Below are 20,952 nucleotides of genomic sequence, written 5' to 3' on the forward strand. Positions count from 1 at the left end.
TCAAGAAGTCAGAAATGAAATGAAATCTTTAAGTTTTACGTCCCACGGTTATGCCGGTTAGGCTAAAGGAGATGGTGATGATGAGTGAAATGGTGGAATGAAGAAAGTGGGAGGAGACGGGAGAACCCCGGGAAAACCCACGAACACACGGTGTTTGTCCACCACAAAGTCCCCACGGCGCGAGCTGGGATCGAACCAGGGACCCCACCAAGCACCGGAGGTGAACGCTCTACCACTGAGCCACCGCGCCCCCTCTCAAGAAGTCCGTAACTGTTGTTTCCATCTGCTGGTTGGTGAAGCATCGTGATATCAGGAAGTGCATCATGGACCGAAGCAGGAAGTAATCCAAAGGGGGAAAGTCAGGAATGTATGCGGGTGTGGCATCAGTTCGATGCCATTAAGTTCCTGAATTTTTGTTGCATGTTTCGAGGCAAATTATGGTTTTCTGTTATACTGTTGCAGAAGGATATTTTTGGCGTAGTATAGCATACATCCGCCTCAGCTGTTTGGAATCAAGCTGGGCATTGGAGATATGATCGTTAGGAACGAATTCGAAGTCAATTAAAGTCGCGGCCACCGTTAAGCGACCCTTACCCATACCCTTCGTAAGAAACAGCTCCTTCCACAAGCATGACCACAAGTGACCACAAAAGTGTTTTCTGCACGTGCTGAGGGACAAGGTTGTCACATTTTTTGTTGAAAATGTCTGGACACCATATGTTCTTCCTTCTAGAGAGAGCCATTGAGAAAACCGTAGTAGAAACGTATTGACTCGTGAATTGTGTAATAAAAAGTGATCTAAGAAAAATGTTATGATCGAGTGCCAACAAAATTCAAATAGGGCGAAAATACCAAAACTGAACACGAATTATTTACGAGTTTTTAGAAAGATATATACACTATTATATTTAAAAAATTAAAAAAAAGATTATATCTAAAGTGACTTACTCATCAATACCTTACTCTAACTATTATAGATAGAAACATGGATTTGTACAGAATATTCCTTTGTCAAAAGGCAAGGGCTAATAAAACAATTTTAAAAATATATGTCCTATAGGAGACAAAGAGAGTTCATTTTTTTTTTAACTAAAAATAGAATATATCATAAATTCTTGAAGTTAAGAAGATGGAACTAAGGGATAAATTCTTCATTAAAATTAACAGAAAACACGTTTCAATGACTGCAAAAACTTCGCTCCTATAGGAGAAAAGAGGGGGTTTCTATTAATATTCAAATTTCCGATTATTTGTTTAGAAAATGCCGAATGTGAGGATTCGCTTAAGAAGGCGTAAAATTCAGCACATACACTTCTCATTAATAAAATATTACAGGCCGCGCTCTCGGATTTTCTTTCTTTCTTTTTTTTAATTCTGTTCCTGAGAAGGGGAAATGGGGTCAATTTCTATAATATTATAATTTTAGTTTTACTAAAGAAATATCCTCAGGTAATTAGAAACAAAGATTAGTGAAAAATGTCAGCAAAATTGCAAATTTGATTAGCACTCGGTTGATAAATATGTCAGTACCGAAACTTAAAATAAAATTGAAAACAAGCTGTTGAGAATGATATCTGTAAATACTTTACTTTTGTATTGAAATCAATGTAATTCAATTGAGTGCAAGTATCTTACATGAAAACGTATCCTAAGGTTAGTGACGTGGGCTGGGTCTATGGTTTCATCATTGAAGCCAATAAACTGGTGATATTAAATAAATGTTGTTTAGAATTATTTTATATTATTCCGATATGTGATCTTCTTTGATTAAAGTAAGGTCACTGGTTTGGGACGAACAAAAACTATTTAACTCAGCCTTGACTAGTGTTGTCCACGAGAGGAGACGTCTTGTTAAGGTTGAAGAAGTCTCGTCTTGTCTCGATTCTCAAATAATTCTTTATCCTCTCTTTCGAAAATGTTCTCGTTTTTTAAGTAATTTTATATCCTTGACTTTTGAGAGTAATGTACGCCAATTTTTGCACTTAGTAATAAGAAAATTAAATGCTTTGTGGGGATAAGTGTTGAATAATTAGCATTAATTAAAAAAGATACATATCGCCCGGATTTCTTAACCAATATTCATATCGAAACCAGACCCTAGCTAGGGGTAGCTAGGGTTTGAGCCCCTTTCGACCACCTTCAGCCCCCTGAAACTTCCATGTTTTGCTTCCTCTGCTTTGCTTCACTTCCAAGTATATGATTCTTTTATTTGTTACTTAGACTTTTCTGGCCAGAATGACTAGGTTGATTATCATCTGGTACCGCCGAAAAAATTAGACATTTCCAATCAGCAAGAAAATACGTAGACACCACCAGCATACTACAATCTCTTCGAACAAAATCTCAAGGGAAAGTAGAGAACTACAACTTACCAACTGACAACCGTGAAAAACATTGATGGTCATAAACAATAAATTGAAGCGTTCTATAAGGAATGAAAATTTTTGAGAAAGCATTCCAAGCTAAGATTTTTACTTCCTTCTCTTCGTTTCTTTAATTTGCAAAACAATACAAAAAAAAAGTTTTAACTTCTTTTTGTGTTGTTACTCAATCGTGGATGAAGACGTAAGACATACTTTTTTTCTTTCTTTCTTTCTTCTATATATATATATATATATATATATATATATATATATATATATATATATATATATATATATATAAACTTCAAAAAAAAATCATGCTTAAATTTACAAATATATGATTCATTTTATTATGGCTTGCAAAAATCGGAAAACTATAAAGGGAAGAAAGGAAAATCACCCTACTACCTGCCTTTAGTTGTAAACTATAGCGCCAAAAGTTAGGCTCTTGCAGAAATTGAGAATAAATATTTACCTTTTAAGTGCGTAAATTTTTCCCTTTCCACACTTTTTTTCCTTTAAAAAAAATGTCATCCTGAAGAAAATAGAATCCGTTTTTAAAAAATGAGATACTTGGTTAGCTCATTTTCCCTACAGATATTTTATGGGCAATAAATAAACATATCACTTTATCGAAAACTTTCGAATACTAACATAATGCAAGTTGTGTCTAGGTTGAACTAAAAAACAAGTTTTTACTTTTGCTGTTCCCATATGATAATCTGGAATGGAAACCTTCAAAACAGAGAGGAACCAGTTCATTCAGTTTAGAAATCTGACATCATTGAGTCCTTCGCGACCTCCAGTGCAGTTTGCGGTTGCTAAGCCACAGGGGGTAGAGGAAAGTCTTCCTTCTTCCAGGAAAAATAGTCGCTTATCCATGGCCCCGACTTCACTCCTCGTAGTTCCACGACACTCACTTCATGGCTTCATGCTCGAAACGGCCCTGTTGATGATCGGTTCTGGAAGCTGACTCTTGCTCAACCACTGCTTTTGCACACTCGGATTTCGAAAAAAATATCCACTTCTCATGGCATGTGACAATCTGAGGAAACGCACATATGCGGATTTTGTAGTCATTGTCTGCACGCACTCACTCTCCTTTGAGCCTAAGCTGTAGTGAACTCATGTGGCACATTGCGGCAGCTCCTGTCTTTCCGAGTTCGTGATGGTGACACACTACAGTGGGCTCGAACATGACAAGTTCTTTTGACAATCATCGTGTACTGGTGGATGGGTTTTCTGAGTGGCGTGTCGTATGAGCTCAGAAGCCTGGGCGGCCGGACCTTGATTCATCTACGACATTTCTGGAAACGAGTTGCTGTGCTGTAGTTCACTGAACAACAAATTTAAAACAACAACAAATGACAAATTTAAACTGAATATAAAATCCGTGCTAAGTGCCAAAATTAAAATGTTGAGTAAAAAGTCCAGATTTTACTTCAGAACTGGTGGGACATATGCCCACGCGTATTCTTCTGGCGATTATATGAACTACTTCCACAGTGAACACTAGATAGCCTGTTGTTCACTGAGCAGTGTTTAGGCACATAGGCCACATCTTGATATTAAACCAAACTTTTCCATTTTTGGCACTTAGGACGGATTTTCAGTCTACAAATGTTTTGGGTTGCTGCTGTAGAGCTATAGCACACTTCCAACTCATGCAGTCGAATAACAGTTCACGTATCTGACATTGTTGAGCCCTCATTCTTACTGTCACTAAAAAGTGAAGATACTGACGGAGTGGCGGCCTCCGTGTTAAATAGTCCGTAGTAAAGTACTACACTATCTCTTAGGCCACTTTGACTTATACTTATGGTCGATTACGGCGTATACACGCTCTTGCTGTTCGGGTTTTGTGGAAATATTGCAAGACTTATGATTGATTCTTGTATATAAAAATGTATGACGGCTAATTTCTCCTAGACCGCTAAACTGATGTTTGGTACATAAGTGGACTATGGTCTAACCTCGATTTTATTACATTAAGTTTTTCCGAAAGGCGTTCAAAAGTTATGGTAAAAATCCATCAAGTTAGAAGGATGAAATTCTGTATATAAATTCATTAAAAGTAACTTGTTCCAGTGTTTTTTTTTTATTTCTTTTTTACGGGGAAACTGGACATTTTTATAATTATATAATAAAAATAATGTATGTATATTGCAACATAAGTCGGGAAGCCCGTCCGTCAAATGGGACCGAACGACATGCGTAGACTCAAGATCGGATCAACTAGGACCAACGCCACGCTTGAAACGTGAGGTCGTCCGAAATACAAGGGCACACCGTCCCAAATCTACAAATACCATCGCAGCCAGGGTTGAAGACATTGGCACGAACCGTCCAACGGTTTTCATAGTGCGGAAATGCAGCCACATGTGCCAAGAACCACATGTAACAGAGACAATTGGATCACAGCCACATCCAATACTTTTGATTTTGTGTTATACTCTTCGATGAAAGATGATTTTACCGATTATCAGGGTCGACAGGGGATGTTGAAGCGATCGATAAGAGCACGATTCCTACGGTGAAATACGGCGGCGTGAGCGTCATGCTGTGGTGTCCAATTTGAAAAAGTGTTCACTCTATTTTTAGTGATCGATACATGAATGCTGCGAGATACATCAAGGAATTGAAAGATTGATTGCCTTCTTCGAAATAGGCGAACTGTCGCGGGACTTCACGTACAGTTCACAGCAAAAAAAACCTGCAACATGAGCATGTAAGTTTATTGTGACTCTTCGCCTAACAGCCCAGGGAATCAACATAATGTCTTAAGTGGTACGAATCACGCCAGGAGAAACCTCGGCGTCCTTCCCTGCATACTATTTTGAAGCAAAAAACTTCGTCGTTTCACAATAAACTTACATGCTCATGTTGCAGGCTTTTTGCTGTGGACTGTACAAATTGCCAGTAGATGGTGCTCAATTCGCTTATCCTTACTTCTCATCTGAAACGCACTATTGAATAAAATTTAGTCAAGGAAAAATCACTCGACTTTTCAAAACAGACTGTATTAGTAATCACCAAGATGTAGTTTTCGTGGAATCAATAGTCTACTCTTAAGGGATCCTAGCAAAATTTTAGCTCTCTCGTGACTAATGTACGCGCCTTCAGCGTGGAAAACCCAGGTTCGATCCCTGGTGGGAACTCGTATAGTTCGGATTCCACGTTTAGCTGCATGTCCATGTCTCATACAGCCTCAGTGCTGAAAGGGGCGCTAAGAGTAATTCAACAAACCAATTAAAAATTTTGCCATCAGTTTTCCATTAGAAAATAGCACACTGTAACCGAAAAATCAAAGTAGACTTTCTTTTATAAGTATCTTTCAATTTTGACTACACACATTCCGCAAAGTCTGATTTATTAAACCAATATTTAACAATAACATATAATAAATAGAGGAAATAACTGATTTTATGTGGCATCGATTTCTCTATAGGTGCGAATTCAATGATATACAAAGAGTACACGACTGCACCGAGCCAAGTTCAATCTCTAACCCAATAGTGCATTTTTCACTCTGTATATCACTATCTGTACAGTGAAATCTTCCTTGATGGACACTTCTCAACAGCGGATACCTCCATAAAACGGATAAACTCTTTGTCCTAGCAAAAATATATGCATTATTATGAAAGGGACCATTCACTTGTACGGACACACTGAGATATGGATATGGACAGTTCTTTTATCGACAACGTGCTAATAACCTTTTCATACTGGACATGAATTATGCTTAGCCCATACACATTTATCAGAGAATATTTTATGTAATTTAAAAATAAATCCTTTCAACTGACAAAGCAGTTACAACCAAATTTCGATCAGAAACTAGCACCCGCAAGATTACATGGCAAACAAGTATTGTAGACATTTCCCTCCTAGAAATCCAAAAACTGTAATGATAGGTTAGTTTAATCTACATTTTCAGTATGTAATAATAATAATAATACTGCATAATTTTATTGTTATTTTTACTTGTAACACAATCAGTAAGTGAATTAAAGAGACGTCTAAAGAGGTATGACTTACTTGAGAAGAAAATTACCACACAAGCGTTATACTTTGCAGAACACATCCATATAAACATGTCTCCCAGCAATACTTATGTTTCTTTACAGAGAGGATTTCTCGCTCATTTTCGCAGCAACACTGTATTTACTATAAACAACATTACTATATATATTACCCGAATTACAAGTTTTAAGTAATCAAAATTTGGGTGGCTTCTTTGTGAGTGATACCTTTCATTTATAGACAAATCACCATGTCCCATCGGTATCCGCTATTCAGAGTTTTCATTGTATAACAAACACCTAATTTATGTATAAATCATGGTGTCCCATTGGTATGTTATTTAGAGGTTTCGTTCACCTCTGGTGCATGGGTCTTTGGTTCGATCCCAGATCGCGCCAAGTGAGCTTTGTGGTGAACAAACACCGTGTGTGTGTGTGGGGGGGGGTGTTCTCGGGATTCTCCCTTTCCTCCCACTTTATTCATTCCACCATTTCATTCATTTCTCATCATTATCCTTTAGCCTAGCTGGCATAACCATGGGACGAAAAACTTAAAGATTTCATTTAATTTCATTCAGAGGTTTCACTGTCTAACAAACACCATTCATTTATGTACTAATCATGTCTGATTGGTATCCGTTATTCAAAAGTCTTTACTGTATATGAGAACTTCTTCACGACATTTTGGAACTAACTTTTAGTTGGATTGTATTGAAGATGATTATACGAAGACATGAGTTTAGACCATCAGACAATTCGAACATGTTATTCAAAGCAAATTTCTTTCTGTATAGCATAAAAAGAAGAAGTTAAAAGAGAAATATGGTAATAAAAAATTTATTCAGGTACGAAGGACAACCTTGTAAACATAATTCATATAGATTTGACAGTACAAAGTAATGTCCAAGAATCTTACACTCTACATTCAATTATAAGGTACGACTGCAGGATTTCTATTAGGTATTAATTAACAAAACATTGAACATGAACAACATTAATTACCAAAACATTGGACATTAACAATACATTGAACATTAATTAACAAAACATACAACATTAATTAGCAAAGCATGAACCTTTAACAAATTTAAAAAAATAATCTGAAAATACAGTACAAATGAATATTTAATATTTAAACGCATCGAAAGAAATACCACGAATGCAGATACTTAATACTGTGAGCTACTGTTACGTTTTTTCCTGACCTCAATTTACAATAGCATAGTTTCAGTCAGGTAAGAAACACTTTCCACATAAATTTCAGTATGGTTTATCGATGAACTGAAATTTAAAGTTTTAAATGTTAGAGATCGCTAAAAGTAAAAACTTGTTTCAGAAATGATCAGATATTTTGTAATGATTGTTTCAGAGTTTTTGTAATGGTATTTTATTGTACGTTGTTTTTGTTGATTGTACTTGTTCATGACTCACATGTAACATACTAAAAAGTCAATATTTTGTATACAGAATCTATTTTTTAATATCTGTACTGAGTATGCCTTACCGAATATTTTAAGTGTGTAAATTCCATGTTATATGTTTTGATACGTGTTCAACTTAATTCATCGCATATACAATGACTGAAATACTCGTCTGACGTTCTGGAAATACCGAACTCTTCTATAGTGTACATGATATAGCACTGGTAGAATTTAGTGTGTCAAATGCAGAGAAGACTACGAATATTGGCAACATAACATATTCCGAGTATTTCAGTCATCGTATATAGGAGGTATTAAGTTGATCACATATCAAAACATATAACATGGAATTTACACACTTAAAATATTCGGTAAGGCATACTCAGTACAGATATTAAAAAATAGATTCTCTATACAAAATAATGACTTTTTAGTATGTTACATGTGAGTCATGAACAAGTAGTACAATCAACAGAAACAACGTACAGTAAAATACAATTACAAAAACTCTGAAACAATCATTACAAAATATCTGATCATTTCTGAAACAAGTTTTTACTTTTAGCAATCTCTAACATTTAAAACTTTAAATTTCAGCTTATCGATAAACTATATTAAAATTTATGTAATGTATTTAAAAAATAAAATAAAATAAATAAAACCAATAAATAAAATATACAGCAGCAAGACCTTTTCATTGCCATTAATAACAATGGGAAAGTCCCAACCACACAAATTTCAATACACTAAAATGCTACACAAATTTTTAACACATTTTAACTTTCAGTGATACCTAAAATAAAAGCTTTTGAGCGTTAAAATTTAAATCTTACATTGAATGGACGTAATTGGCCCTGAGATCAGATTTCACTACAAAGTATCGGTATATCACAGCAGAAATCACAGATACGTTTATGTTGTGAAAGAATTACGTGGCTAGTGTTTCAGTATTCCTTCACTAATCGAACTAGCTTTTACTTGTTTCGGTAACTGGTATTGTTCTTCGTTTGATGCAAATACATCATCCTAAAAAATAAAATAAAATAAAATTTGTTATGATGATCAATATTACAGAAAGCACTGTATTTTTTCATAGATACTGGTAATCACCAAAATGAAAATTCCATCCACCGATTTCCATTAGTTTTACGTTTGATCACAGTTATAGAGGAGCCAACAAGTGAAAATCTCTGACAGTTTGCAGGCTTTGCCACTACTCATGTGTCAAAGCTTAGGGACTAAGCAAAAAGACGTCAAGAATAATCACGCCTGTCTACCTAGAAAAATAGGCTGACGGACACCACTTACAAGAAGAAGGCAGACTTTGGTAAGTGAACTTCGGAGCCATTTTTTGCAAGTTGGTAGTGCACATTTAAAGAATTAATATTGCAAACTGGGAGAGCACAATGGCCAAAAATAACGGCGGAAAACCGTCTTAAAGTTTTCTACTCGCTGCATATATTGTACGACGCACAAATTTACCAAGTGTCGGCGTGGCAAAGTGAGGAAAATCTTTGACTCATGAGTAAAGGGTTCTGGGTTCGATTCCTGTTCGAGTTATACATGTTTTTTTTTTCTTCAACCAATAAAGTAGCCATTTGTAACTATAAGTAAAAAATTAATTCACTATATGTTTATAATGAATAAAACAATAGAAATTTTCAAATCACTTGTAAAATCTTTCAATGTTCCTTGTTAACTACAGTAGGAACAAAATTTAATCTATTCCTTAAATATTATTGTTACTGCAGTTGTTGTGTAAAATATGTTCTTGACGCTTCGTGTCTACATCTGTAGACAGTGCGCGAATTACAAGGGGAATGAGAAGGAAATCTCTTTTGGTTATAGCAACATCCAGTATTAGCAAAGGGGATTTCCCCCTCAACTCCTTTGTAATTCGCAAACTGTCAACAGATGTAGAAACGAAGTGTCAAGAACATTTATTACACAACTGTCGTAACCAGTGGCGTATTTAAGGGGGACGCTTCCGGGCTTAAGCCCCCGAAATGTTATTTACTATATTAAAGTAAATTAAATATCTTGGAGAATTTTCACATTTCCAGGACTAAAGTTGGCAAAGCCCCCCCCCACTCCCCCCGAAATAAAATCGTAAATACGCCACTGGTCGTAACCATAATATAACTCGTGATATTAGTATATTTACGGAATTGATTAAAATTTGTTTGCCAGTTAACATGGAACACTGAAAAATTTTAAAAGTGATTTGAAAATTTCTGTTCTATTCATTATAAACATACGGTGAATTAATATTTTACTTATAGTTACAAATGCCTACTTTATTGGTTGAAGCAAAAATAGATGTATGACGAACAGGAATCGAACCCGGGACACTTTACACATAAGTTACACATTTTACTCACTCTGCCACACCGTCAGTTGGTAAATTCGCGCCGATCGATTGTATGTAGCGAGTAGAAAACTTTAAGACCGGTCTTCTTCGTTATTTTTGTCTATTGCGCTATCCTAGTTTGTAATATTAACTCTTTAAATGTGCACTACCACCTCGCAAAAAATGGACCCGAAGTTCACTTACCAAACTTTGCCTTCTCCTTGTTAGATCAGTGATAGACAAACTATGGCCCGCGACATGATTTCTAATCTGAAGAATGAGCGCACTAGCTGGCACTGTGTTTTCTAATAAATTATATTAGCCCGATTATGTATTTTTTTTTTTTTGTCTTCCTCGTAAAAGAAGAAGAAAAAACGTCACTGATCTAGCCTATGGGATTTTTATGACACTTTGGAACCACGTTGCACTCTCCGATGACCGTCGATTTTGCTAATTCTCGGACAGTAGTCAACAGTGCATTCGAAGCGATCGATCGATCAAAATTAACCAGAATTCCATCACCCTAAGATGAAATACGGCGGCTTAAGTGTATGGCGTGGAGTTATCTTTCCAAAGGTAGTCATAGTAACCTCACGTTAGCGAGCATATCAATGCTGCAAAATACAGGGTGTCCGGAATGGGACTGATGGTTTTTAAAAGTGTATAGTTTTAATGTGGTCAGAGATACAGAAGAAAAATAAACATGCATTTTAAAGGAGAACTTAAAAAGTTTATTTTGTCTTACAAGTCATTCTAACTCAGTGTAACTCCACGTAAGCTTCATTTGTAACTCTTAGAATATCTAGCTTGAACTCAATCTCTCTCCACGTATTCTATAACATCTCAGGTGTTACTGAAGTAATCGCATTACTAATACAGTTCTTCAGTTCATCAAGGTTACGCGCCTTTTCACCAGAATACACAAGGTCTTTCACATGCCCCCACAGGAAGAAGTCCAGGGGGATATTGACTTCCTCGGGGTACGTGAGAAACACTCTCTTATTGCTTCCACATTTTCTTCTGACACACGCGATTTACCACCGCTATGTTGTTTCACTACACGCCCCGTTGACAAAAATTGATCCTTCCACGCCTGGATACTGTTTTGTGTGATGGAGGATCCTTGTGGTAAACATGTCGAAAGTTTCGTTGAACTTGAACAACACTTTTTGTCTCTGCAAACCACCACACGTATTGCGCCTTTTCGACTGCCGACGCCATTTCTGTTTATTGGCGATACTAGCGCCGTCACCGGTAGTTGTTCAGGTATGAAAATTTGCTGAACAAAACTTTGAGTTTTCCTTCAATATGAAGCTTCCCCCCCTTTTTTTTCTTTCTTCAGTATCTTTGACCATATTAAAACTATACACTTTTAAAAACCGTCAGCCCCATTCCGGACACCCTGTACATCGAGGTACTGTAAAATGAATTACCACCTTTCAAAAAAACGAATTGCCTTAGGACACCTCGCAATTCATGTAGAACAGGGCACTATATTATAGAGCAAGGCTGTCGCCCGCTAGAAGAGAGAAAATGGGTTCAAACTCTGCCGTGGCCCGGACAAGAGGTTTGTGGAAAGTTTGGCATCTCCTAAAACTAAACTTCCACAATATTGGCCACACAAATCCTTAAAACAAATGACTTCAGACTCACTGTGACGAATGGTACTAACCACCACAGGTGTCATTGATGACTTAGAGACCACGTAGGGTTAAACCTATTCGTGATGTCTAAGTAGGCTCAACTAAGCACTAATTTCAGCATGAGAAAAGGTTTAACCCACACAGCAATAGTCATAGATTCATTTTTCTGTTAGGGCCGCGGTGGCTCAGTGGTAGAGCGTTCACCTCTGATGCTTGGGGTCCCGGGTTCGATCCCAGCCCCAGCCAAGTGAACTTTGTGGTGGACAAACACCGTGTGCGTGGGTTTTCTCGGGGTTCTCCCGTTTCCTCCCACTTTCTTCATTCCACCATTTCATTCATTACTCATTATCACCGTCTCCTTTAGCCTAACCGGCATAACTGTGGGACGTAAAACTCAAAGATTTCATTTCATTTTTTTTTTTTCATTTTTCTGTTAATTTACTTACGTCATTATTGTCTAATTCTATAATGATCGAATTTTACGTTCATGCCTCCAGGATCAGAAATCCGACAAGTATTACATTAATAAGTTATCACTATAAATACTCCCAGTATTTTCTTGAATTAGCAGTTCTCGTTCTTGCCTTAAATATGACAACTATTCGAGTACTATTAAATGTCTATACAAGCTGACTGGTTTTATGAGTGTAATTTGTATGAACTCCTAAAATGCTCTCATAGCTTCATTTTGCAAACATTATATTCACGATTAAAATAATAATAATAATAATAATAATAATAATAATAATAATAATAATAATAATAATAATAATGATAATAGCATTACATACCTCGAGATCAGTGCAATTATTTTCTTTTCTATGATGTAGACGTAATTTTCCACACACATCACTTGCACTGCTTAGCATCCGCCTCATCTTATCTGGTATTCTACACAAATGCAGCGAAGACCTTCTTCGAGAAGCCATCCTTAAAAACAAACATACGTATGTAAACTCCATTTTGTACTTATTTTTGAATGATACTAGGAACAGTGTTTAAAATACTAGTCAATTCTTGCATGGAAATTAAACTAAATCTTGGAGACGGATAAATCAAAGAGAATGATTGAATTCCATTTTCGTAGAACTCTGTGAAAAGATCTTTAAAATTATCTAGCGTACAGAATTCTACGAATTTATGAATATGCATACATATTTTGATCAACACAGGTATTGGTTTAAATTATTTTGTTTTTGCACAATGCCAGTTGAAAGAAAGTGATCGCTGAATTACAGAAGTGTTGAAAACCCTGGCCTCTTGCTCGTCGGGTAGATGCTCTAACCGTCCTGGTATCTCCCTCCCTGTGTGTATGTCTGTATGTATGTGTAATTGTGTGTTGCATAGTTCACGGGTTCCAACTTACCAATTACCTTTTCTGTTATTTAGTGAAGTCATATTCTATAGATATTTTTGAATGTTTGTCTTTCTGTTTTAAACAATGTTCTAACATCTCAAGAACTCAAGTATTAGCATTGACGGTATAACGAAATGTTTCGTCCTGACTATTTATCTGTAAACATATCGACTCAAAAATTTAGATTTCAGAACGATTATGCCTTTTAGGCTGAGAGACGATGATTAAAGCAAGTGAATGATTATGGAAGAATTGGTGGAATGAGAAAGTGGGGGTACCCCGAGAAAATCCAAGGGCACAATGTTGTCCACCAGAAACTTAGTTGTCCGGATATTGAAGCAGGGACCTCACGCACCAGAAGTAAGCATTCTATCACTGAGCCACCTGAAATAACTCAGAAAGAGGTAAATTCTTTTATAGTCTTTCCCCGAAACCACCATAAAAACAGCTAAAGACAGCCATATTTTCACTTCACACTATAGTAACCCGTGAACCAACGAAATGTACAACATATTAAGCAATGGTACTTTGTAGGACTATATCGGGATGACTATAGCTTATAATGGAACATAATCAGAAAAAAAAAAAAAAACGCTGAAAAAAAACACGCTATGTTTGTTAATGAGATATGTTCATGGTAGACAAAGAGATGGTCATTTTCCTTTATGTGACATCATCATTATGAAGGACAAGACTTGTAAAGTGGGATGCGAATCAAAGTCGAGTTTTTGTCTGAGGCGTTGTACTTCAGCAGTCGACGGAAAACTCACACTTTTTGCATCCTTAGTATGACGCAATCATGTACGGTATGGATTGGCAAGTTATTATTTAAAGATAGTTCATTAACACACGTATTAAGAAACGTATTTGACTTGATTTGAGACACGCTTTGATAGTTTACCGTCTAAATATGTTGAATAAGATATACACACTCCAAAATGAACAAAACATTTAGAAATATGTCCATTGATTGAAATTCATTTTATTTTCTTCAATATTATTAGTTTGAAGAAAAAAAAATGTTCAAGGATGACACATATATCAATGGATACATATTTTAATCTCAACAAAATGATCTAAGAACAAGAGCAGCTATTAAGGTAAAACTGTACTGAAGTACGAGAACAATTCGAAAATAAAATCGCCGTTTGGTTATCAATGACATACAATCGCAGATTCAGAACTTTCATTATACACATTAGAAAACTACAACATTACGTTACTTTTCAACGTATTCACCGTCCAAATTAAGGCACTTGTCATAGTGTTTTACAAGGTTTGAAATTCCTTCTGCAAAAAAAATCTCCCGCCTGGGAATGAAGCCACCCACTAGCAGCATTGTGAAACACATTGTAGCGAAGCGGTGCGACGGAAGCCACTGTTTCAAGGACCTGAAGAGGTGCAGCCGAGTTCATTGCTGACTCCAGATGGGCGCTCAGTTCTTGCCGTATCGTGCATGTCAGTTCGTCCATCTTTAAATATTCGACACTATTCATGTACAACACCTTCACTCACCATGTTTGGTCCGTAAACACAACACAGTTCTCGAGGAATCGCAGCTGCCGAAAGTTTTTTCGCACTCAGAAATCGTATTACCGCGCGCACTTCACATTTGGCGGACTTTGCTATTGGTGGGTTCATTTTCAATTATTATAGCGGACGACTGAACTGCAACACGACCTCCTCCTTCTACTGCTCACTGTCTACTAAACTACTGCACACAACGCCGAACTCACTCTTCCCGGCTATTTCTCGCACATGCGCAAACGGAGTTTTTTTTTTCGAATTACCCTCGTATACCATCATCATCCTGTTCATTATGACGCTAGCAAGACGACAGTACATAGTATGATTAATGAAATAGAGTCAAAAATTATTAACTATTCAACTTGAATTTTTGTTGAAACAATATCATCCAAAGATCAGTCGATAGATCACACTGTGCTGAACAGAATGGCATGCTACAGGATAAATTCCCATGCATAGTTTTTGAGATAAACGCATTTTTATGGAGCAAAAATGGAGATCGTTTCTTAAAATATTACCTTGCATTCAAGTTGCCCCTATTTAGGATTTTATTTTCACTATATTTCGGTCATCTCTGTGGCCATGATCCCGTGCATATAGGATGTAGGCAGACTATCAATTACCTTATTTCCATTCATGTAAGTGTTCCTTTTTCTGTAAAGGACAACCCCTAGTGTTCCAGAAACACTAGCAATTATATTCACCATTCATAGGTATTAAATCTAATCCCTTTTTTGAACTTATATCTCGATTCCGAGGAAAGTTGTAATAAAAGGTTCAATATCACTTACCCTAAGATACACAATCTGAAAAATCAACTGGTTCTTGTGGTTATTCTTTGTGTATTAATACTCTTCTTCTAAACTTACAGACATATCACTGATATGAAGAACTGTTTTAATATTAATCACACTGTCACTTTTTTATTTGGATTCCACTTAAATTATGTGTCGATACATCGTATAGGCAGTAATTAATTTCAGGATACGTCTTCCCGAATTAAAGATTTCAAACTGTCTGTGTGGATTAATGTTAACAGATCAAACTCCAATGTGCTTGTTGCCTTGTAAACTGATAATTACAATTCCAAATTTGTACAAATGTATAAGTTAAGAATTAAAGATGTTTAATTTAATTTTTGTTTTTAATTTATCACAATATAATGTCGTCCATTTGATGATCTACGTTCTCTCGATCTAAATTCAGTTCTGGTGAAAAATGATTCAAAAACAATCCTTTCAATATTGTTGGAGCATGAATGTAAGACTTTCACCTGGTAAATTCCATGACCTGTTTCTTGTAACGTGTCTAGACAAACCAAAAGTGTGTGTGTGTCAGGGAAGGGGGGGGGGGTTCTCATCTTTTGCATCTCTTGTACGTTCCCCACTCCTGGTCTTAATATACCTTTTTGTCATTCTTATGTAGTTGAGTTGATTTTGAGTTTAACGTCCCGTTCAGCAGCGAGGCTATATAAGACGTGGACCTACTGATTAACGTGGAATCCGAACCACATGAGCTCCCGCCGAGAATCGAACCCGGGTCTCCCGCGCCAAAGGCGCGTACGCTAACCGCTTAGCCACGAAGGAGCTCTCATTCCTATGTAGTGTTTGATACAAATGTAATGAGCTACGTAAATCCCTGATGCAGACAACTTTCCCCTGATTTCACAGAGAAGTTGATGCCAAAATTATTATTTATTATCTCCATTCTTTCTCAAATTATCGGCCAAAGGGATAGCAAACTCCATTTATATTCTACTTTAGTTTTGTAGTTAGAAATGAAGTCTTGCAGTTTAACGTCCCACAATTATGCCATTTAGGCAGATGATTAAGGCAAGTGAATGATGAAGAACTGGTGGAATGAGAAAGTGGGAGGAAACAAGCATCCCGATAAAACCCACGGACACGGTGTTGTCCACCACAAACTTACTTGGCCGGGGATCGAACCAGGGACCCCACGCACCAGAGCTGAGCGCTCTACCAGTATTGTTGTTAAGACTATAGTAGTAATCTCAATACGCTTTTTTCCATTTCTCGAAAGTGAAATATCAAATCAGTTCTTCTTAAACAAAATAATTGCCGAGTTCCCTCGCAGTTAAGCAGTTAGCGTACGCGCCTATGGCGTGGGAAGCCCGGGTTTGATTCTCGGCGGGAGCTCATTGTGGATCGGATCCTACGCTAAGCTGTTGGTCCACGTCTCATTATAGCCCCGCTGCTGAAAGAGACAAACTGAAAAAAAATACACAAACAAACAAAATAATTGCTGTATATGATCGTCTAAATCTACTTTACTTGTGGAGTAACGGAAAGCCCGTAAAAGAATGTTTTTCACATGTTTGCTTTGGCGAGATGTTAGTAGCATTTTGAGCTTATACATTTGCACAAACTTGTAACTGTGATTATAATTACATGGGGGGATATTCAAAATTAACAAAAAAAAGTGGCTACTTACCAATGAATCCTCCCTTGAAAAATTTAAAGATTTTGACGTTTCGGAACGTTCAGCTGGTTCCTTCCTCAGTGGCAAGGTAAAAAGGATTAAAACGGAAAGGAGATAAAAGGAGTAAAACCAGGAATACATACCACTATATAAAAGTAACGTTAAAAAAATCCTGAGATGAACAGAGCAGACTGAAAAAAAGAATGAACTGAATAAAAAACAACGAGGTGTCTATGTTAGGCCACTATTGCCAGATCCGAAGTATACATCAAAGGTAGGTACCCAAGGTATACTGGGTAGGTATAGGTATGTAGGTATCAAAGGTAGGTATACTGGTATGTATTCCTGGTTTTACTCCTTTTATCTCCTTTCCGTTTTAATCCTTTTTACCTTGCCACTGAGGAAGGAACCAGAGTTCCGAAACGTCAAAATCTTTAAATTTTTCAAGGGAGGATTCATTGGTAAGTAGCCAATTTTTTGTTAATTGTGTAACTGTGATGATCATTTTACAAGGCAACCAGCACATTGAAATTTGATCTGCTAACATTGACTCACACAGAAAGAGTGAAAACTTTAATTTGAGAAAACCTTTCCTGAAATGGAAAGTAAAAGGAGCATTAATTAGTGTTCAACAGCATATAGCGATACTGAATTTAAGTAGAATTGAAAAAAAAGAGGACAGTGTCAGTAATATTGAAACAATTCTTTATAGCAGTTGTGTATGTGTAGTAGTTTGGAATAGTGTTAATACATAAAGAATAACCGGCGCAAGAACTAGGGAACTTTTCAGTGTTTTTTTGTAGGGGTAAGTGATATTGATGCAAACGAGTTCATGACAGTGATTGGATTTTAATATCTACAAGTGATGAATATAATTGAGAAAGAATGTTTTCTGGAATACTAGAGACTGTCTTTTACAGGAAAAGGCACACTTATATTAATGGAATTAAAGTGATAGTCTCTGCCTACATTCCTTATGCACGAGATGGTAACTGATAACCGAAATATAGTGAAAATGAAATCCTAAATAGCAAGAACGTTAGTAGTGCAACGTAAGATTTTGTTTTCGAAAAAAATGTATTTTACAGCATGTGTCAGTAATTGTGTAGTTTCTTCCTACTTTGATGCAGTTGCGGTTTCTATTCTGCTGGAATAATTATATATACTTCTGTACTGCATATTGTAAGGTTTTATACATGCTCCCAATCATGTGTTGGCTGAAAACACACTATTTAAAAAAAAAAAAACGTCGTCAGTTATGAGCAAGTAACGTAAATTTACCACTTGTTAAAACGCCTAGTCTCTCAAAGCTTTTTATCTTTCTCTCTCTAGTACGTTTTTTTTTTTTTTAGGACTCCTGTTCTCTGCAAGCACTTTATTACTCCCTAGGACCCCTAGCCTCTAGGTTTTATTTCCCTCTCTAAGATGCCTGGTCATTGAGAGGTATCTATCTATACCTTGGCCGCAAGAGCATTTGTTCCTGTCACCCTAACATGCTTCGGCTCCTACAAACTCACCAGCAAAGCACCAAAATAACTAACTAAAATAATAATAATAATAATAATAATAATAATAATAATAATAATAATAATAATAATAATAATGATGATGATGATGATGATGATGATGATGATGATGATGATGATGATGATGATGATGATGATGATGATGATGATGATGATGATGATGATGATGATGATGATGATGATGATGATGATGATGATGATGATGATGATGATGATGATGATGATGATGATGATGATGATGATGATGATGATGATGATGATGATGATGATGATGATGATGATGATGATGATGATGATGATGATGATGATGATGATGATGATGATGATGATGATGATGATGATGATGATGATGATGATGATGATGATGATGATGATGATGATGATGATGATGATGATGATGATGATGATGATGATGATGATGATGATGATGATGATGATGATGATGATGATGATGATGATGATGATGATGATGATGATGATGATGATGATGATGATGATGATGATGATGATGATGATGATGATGATGATGATGATGATGATGATAATAATAATAATAATAATAATAATAATAATAATAATAATAATAATAATAATAATAATAATAATAATAATAAAGTCTGTAATAAAGAAGTTTATAACATAAGATAATAACAAATATACACTATTGACTAGCAGATTGTATTGCAGTTTGATTTGTCCTAACAGTGCCTCCTGCGCATTCTACTTGTAAACAAATCCAAATAACAACAACAGCAAAGAAGTGATCTTTTTTATAGGACATACAGAAGATCGCTGAATCAAACATTGTTCTACATCGTTATTCTTCTTAGTTAAGCATTCAGGACTACAAGCTTACCTTTAAAATGTATTCTCTCCAATTATTATTATTATTATTATTATTCGATCAAGTATCACTAATTGTGTTCTGCAAACAAATTACTTACTTTCTTGAATTCCTTGATAATGTTTTGCCTAAGTCAGCTGTGTTTAAACCCATTTCGTCTCGATCTTTCAACTGTAGGAACCCTTCCTGAAAGTAAAATAAGGGATTCAGTATGATTTGTGCAATAGAAGATGTACGTTAGATAAACAGGTGAAAAATATTTATATAAATTCATTCATATAGATCTCTAAAGAAAAATAAAAAGACAATACAAGTAAGTTATAGTTTCTTTTTCTTTCTTTCGATGTGCATGGTATACATTCTGTAGTCTTGATCTTAATTCGAATTACTTATGAACTGGTTTAAACTGGCGATATTAGAGTTTGGGTCTTGCTGAGTATGTCGTATCATAAGCATTGCACTTCTGTTTAATTGCTTGCTAATTCATCTTTTATATTCGTGTTGGTAATTTTTGTCAGTTCAATGGACAACACAATCTTTGTCACGATGGTCACGACGAATTGGAAGTTAACTTCAATACAATATACCTTTGTATCGTTTGAAAAAAAAAAATGTGTATGTTCTCTATCCTAACTGATTCGTTGCATGGCTGTCAAAATTAAAGGTTTCACATGCGTACTAAGGAGGTCAAGGTCTACAACTATGTTGAATTTCGTCAAGCTCGAAGTTTCAACAATTGCGTTTCAGTGAAATTTCTTCATTCCACTAAGCCTAAACCACAACTTTAGTAGCCAATAACTCAGGAACCAAATGGCCGGCGTTTCACACTAGAGGTTGAATCGCGTATATGTGTTCAATCTCCACCTTTGGAGACAATATTGATCGCATTTTTTTTTTTCTTTAAGATCAACACACACCTACCACCCTGTAGTACTGTATCACTATTGTAAATACGTGGTGTGTGCATCAGAGCTCCCGAAGTGATTAAATTTTGGGAAGAATATATCGTGCCACTTTTCTACGACTATTTTTCTGTATAGAATTCAAAAACAGTATGACAAAAATGCATGCGCTATAAGATCGATTAATACAAAGAACATAATTAAGTGATATACAAACTGGGAGTTTCCAGCTATTGGTTCATCCAATAAGAGGCAGGCGTAAAATCCCTTTCAGAATTTGTCATTTCTTCGAAAGGATTTATGGTCGTCGTGGGATACTACTACAATAGACCATTTATTAATCGTCAGGTATCTAACAAACTGTAACATTAACTCTGAATACTATCAGCAACACGTACTGACATATTTATACCGAAGACCTGGCTCGTTTGTATGGAAATACCACAAACTAAGTGCTTGTATTAAGACAAGGGTTCATTAAATACTTTTCATTCTATCGACGGACTGCTACAATGAATGAAGGCAACGATCTGTATCAACGCTATTCCATTTGAA

The 20,952-nt window shown here is 36.0% G+C and overlaps 1 protein-coding gene across 1 annotated transcript in view; it reads right to left on the minus strand.

Annotated features, from left to right (window-relative positions):
- Positions 1–7,211: 7,211 nt before the first annotated feature.
- Positions 7,212–20,952, minus strand: part of LOC145687915 (protein ECT2-like) — a 47,373-nt gene continuing 33,632 nt past the window's right edge. Inside the window, exons 8-10 of the mRNA XM_081761472.1 lie at positions 19,596–19,681; positions 12,594–12,732; positions 7,212–8,835 (exon numbers count right to left, since the gene is read on the minus strand). Of these exons, the coding sequence (XP_081617598.1) occupies positions 8,746–8,835; positions 12,594–12,732; positions 19,596–19,681 (315 nt within the window). The 3' untranslated portion in view covers positions 7,212–8,745. The remainder of the gene's footprint in view (positions 8,836–12,593; positions 12,733–19,595; positions 19,682–20,952) is intronic.

Source organism: Thermobia domestica, chromosome 6 (genome assembly GCF_964235325.1).
Source record: "Thermobia domestica chromosome 6, izTheDome1.hap1.1, whole genome shotgun sequence".
Taxonomy (NCBI): Eukaryota; Metazoa; Arthropoda; class Insecta; order Zygentoma; family Lepismatidae; genus Thermobia; species Thermobia domestica.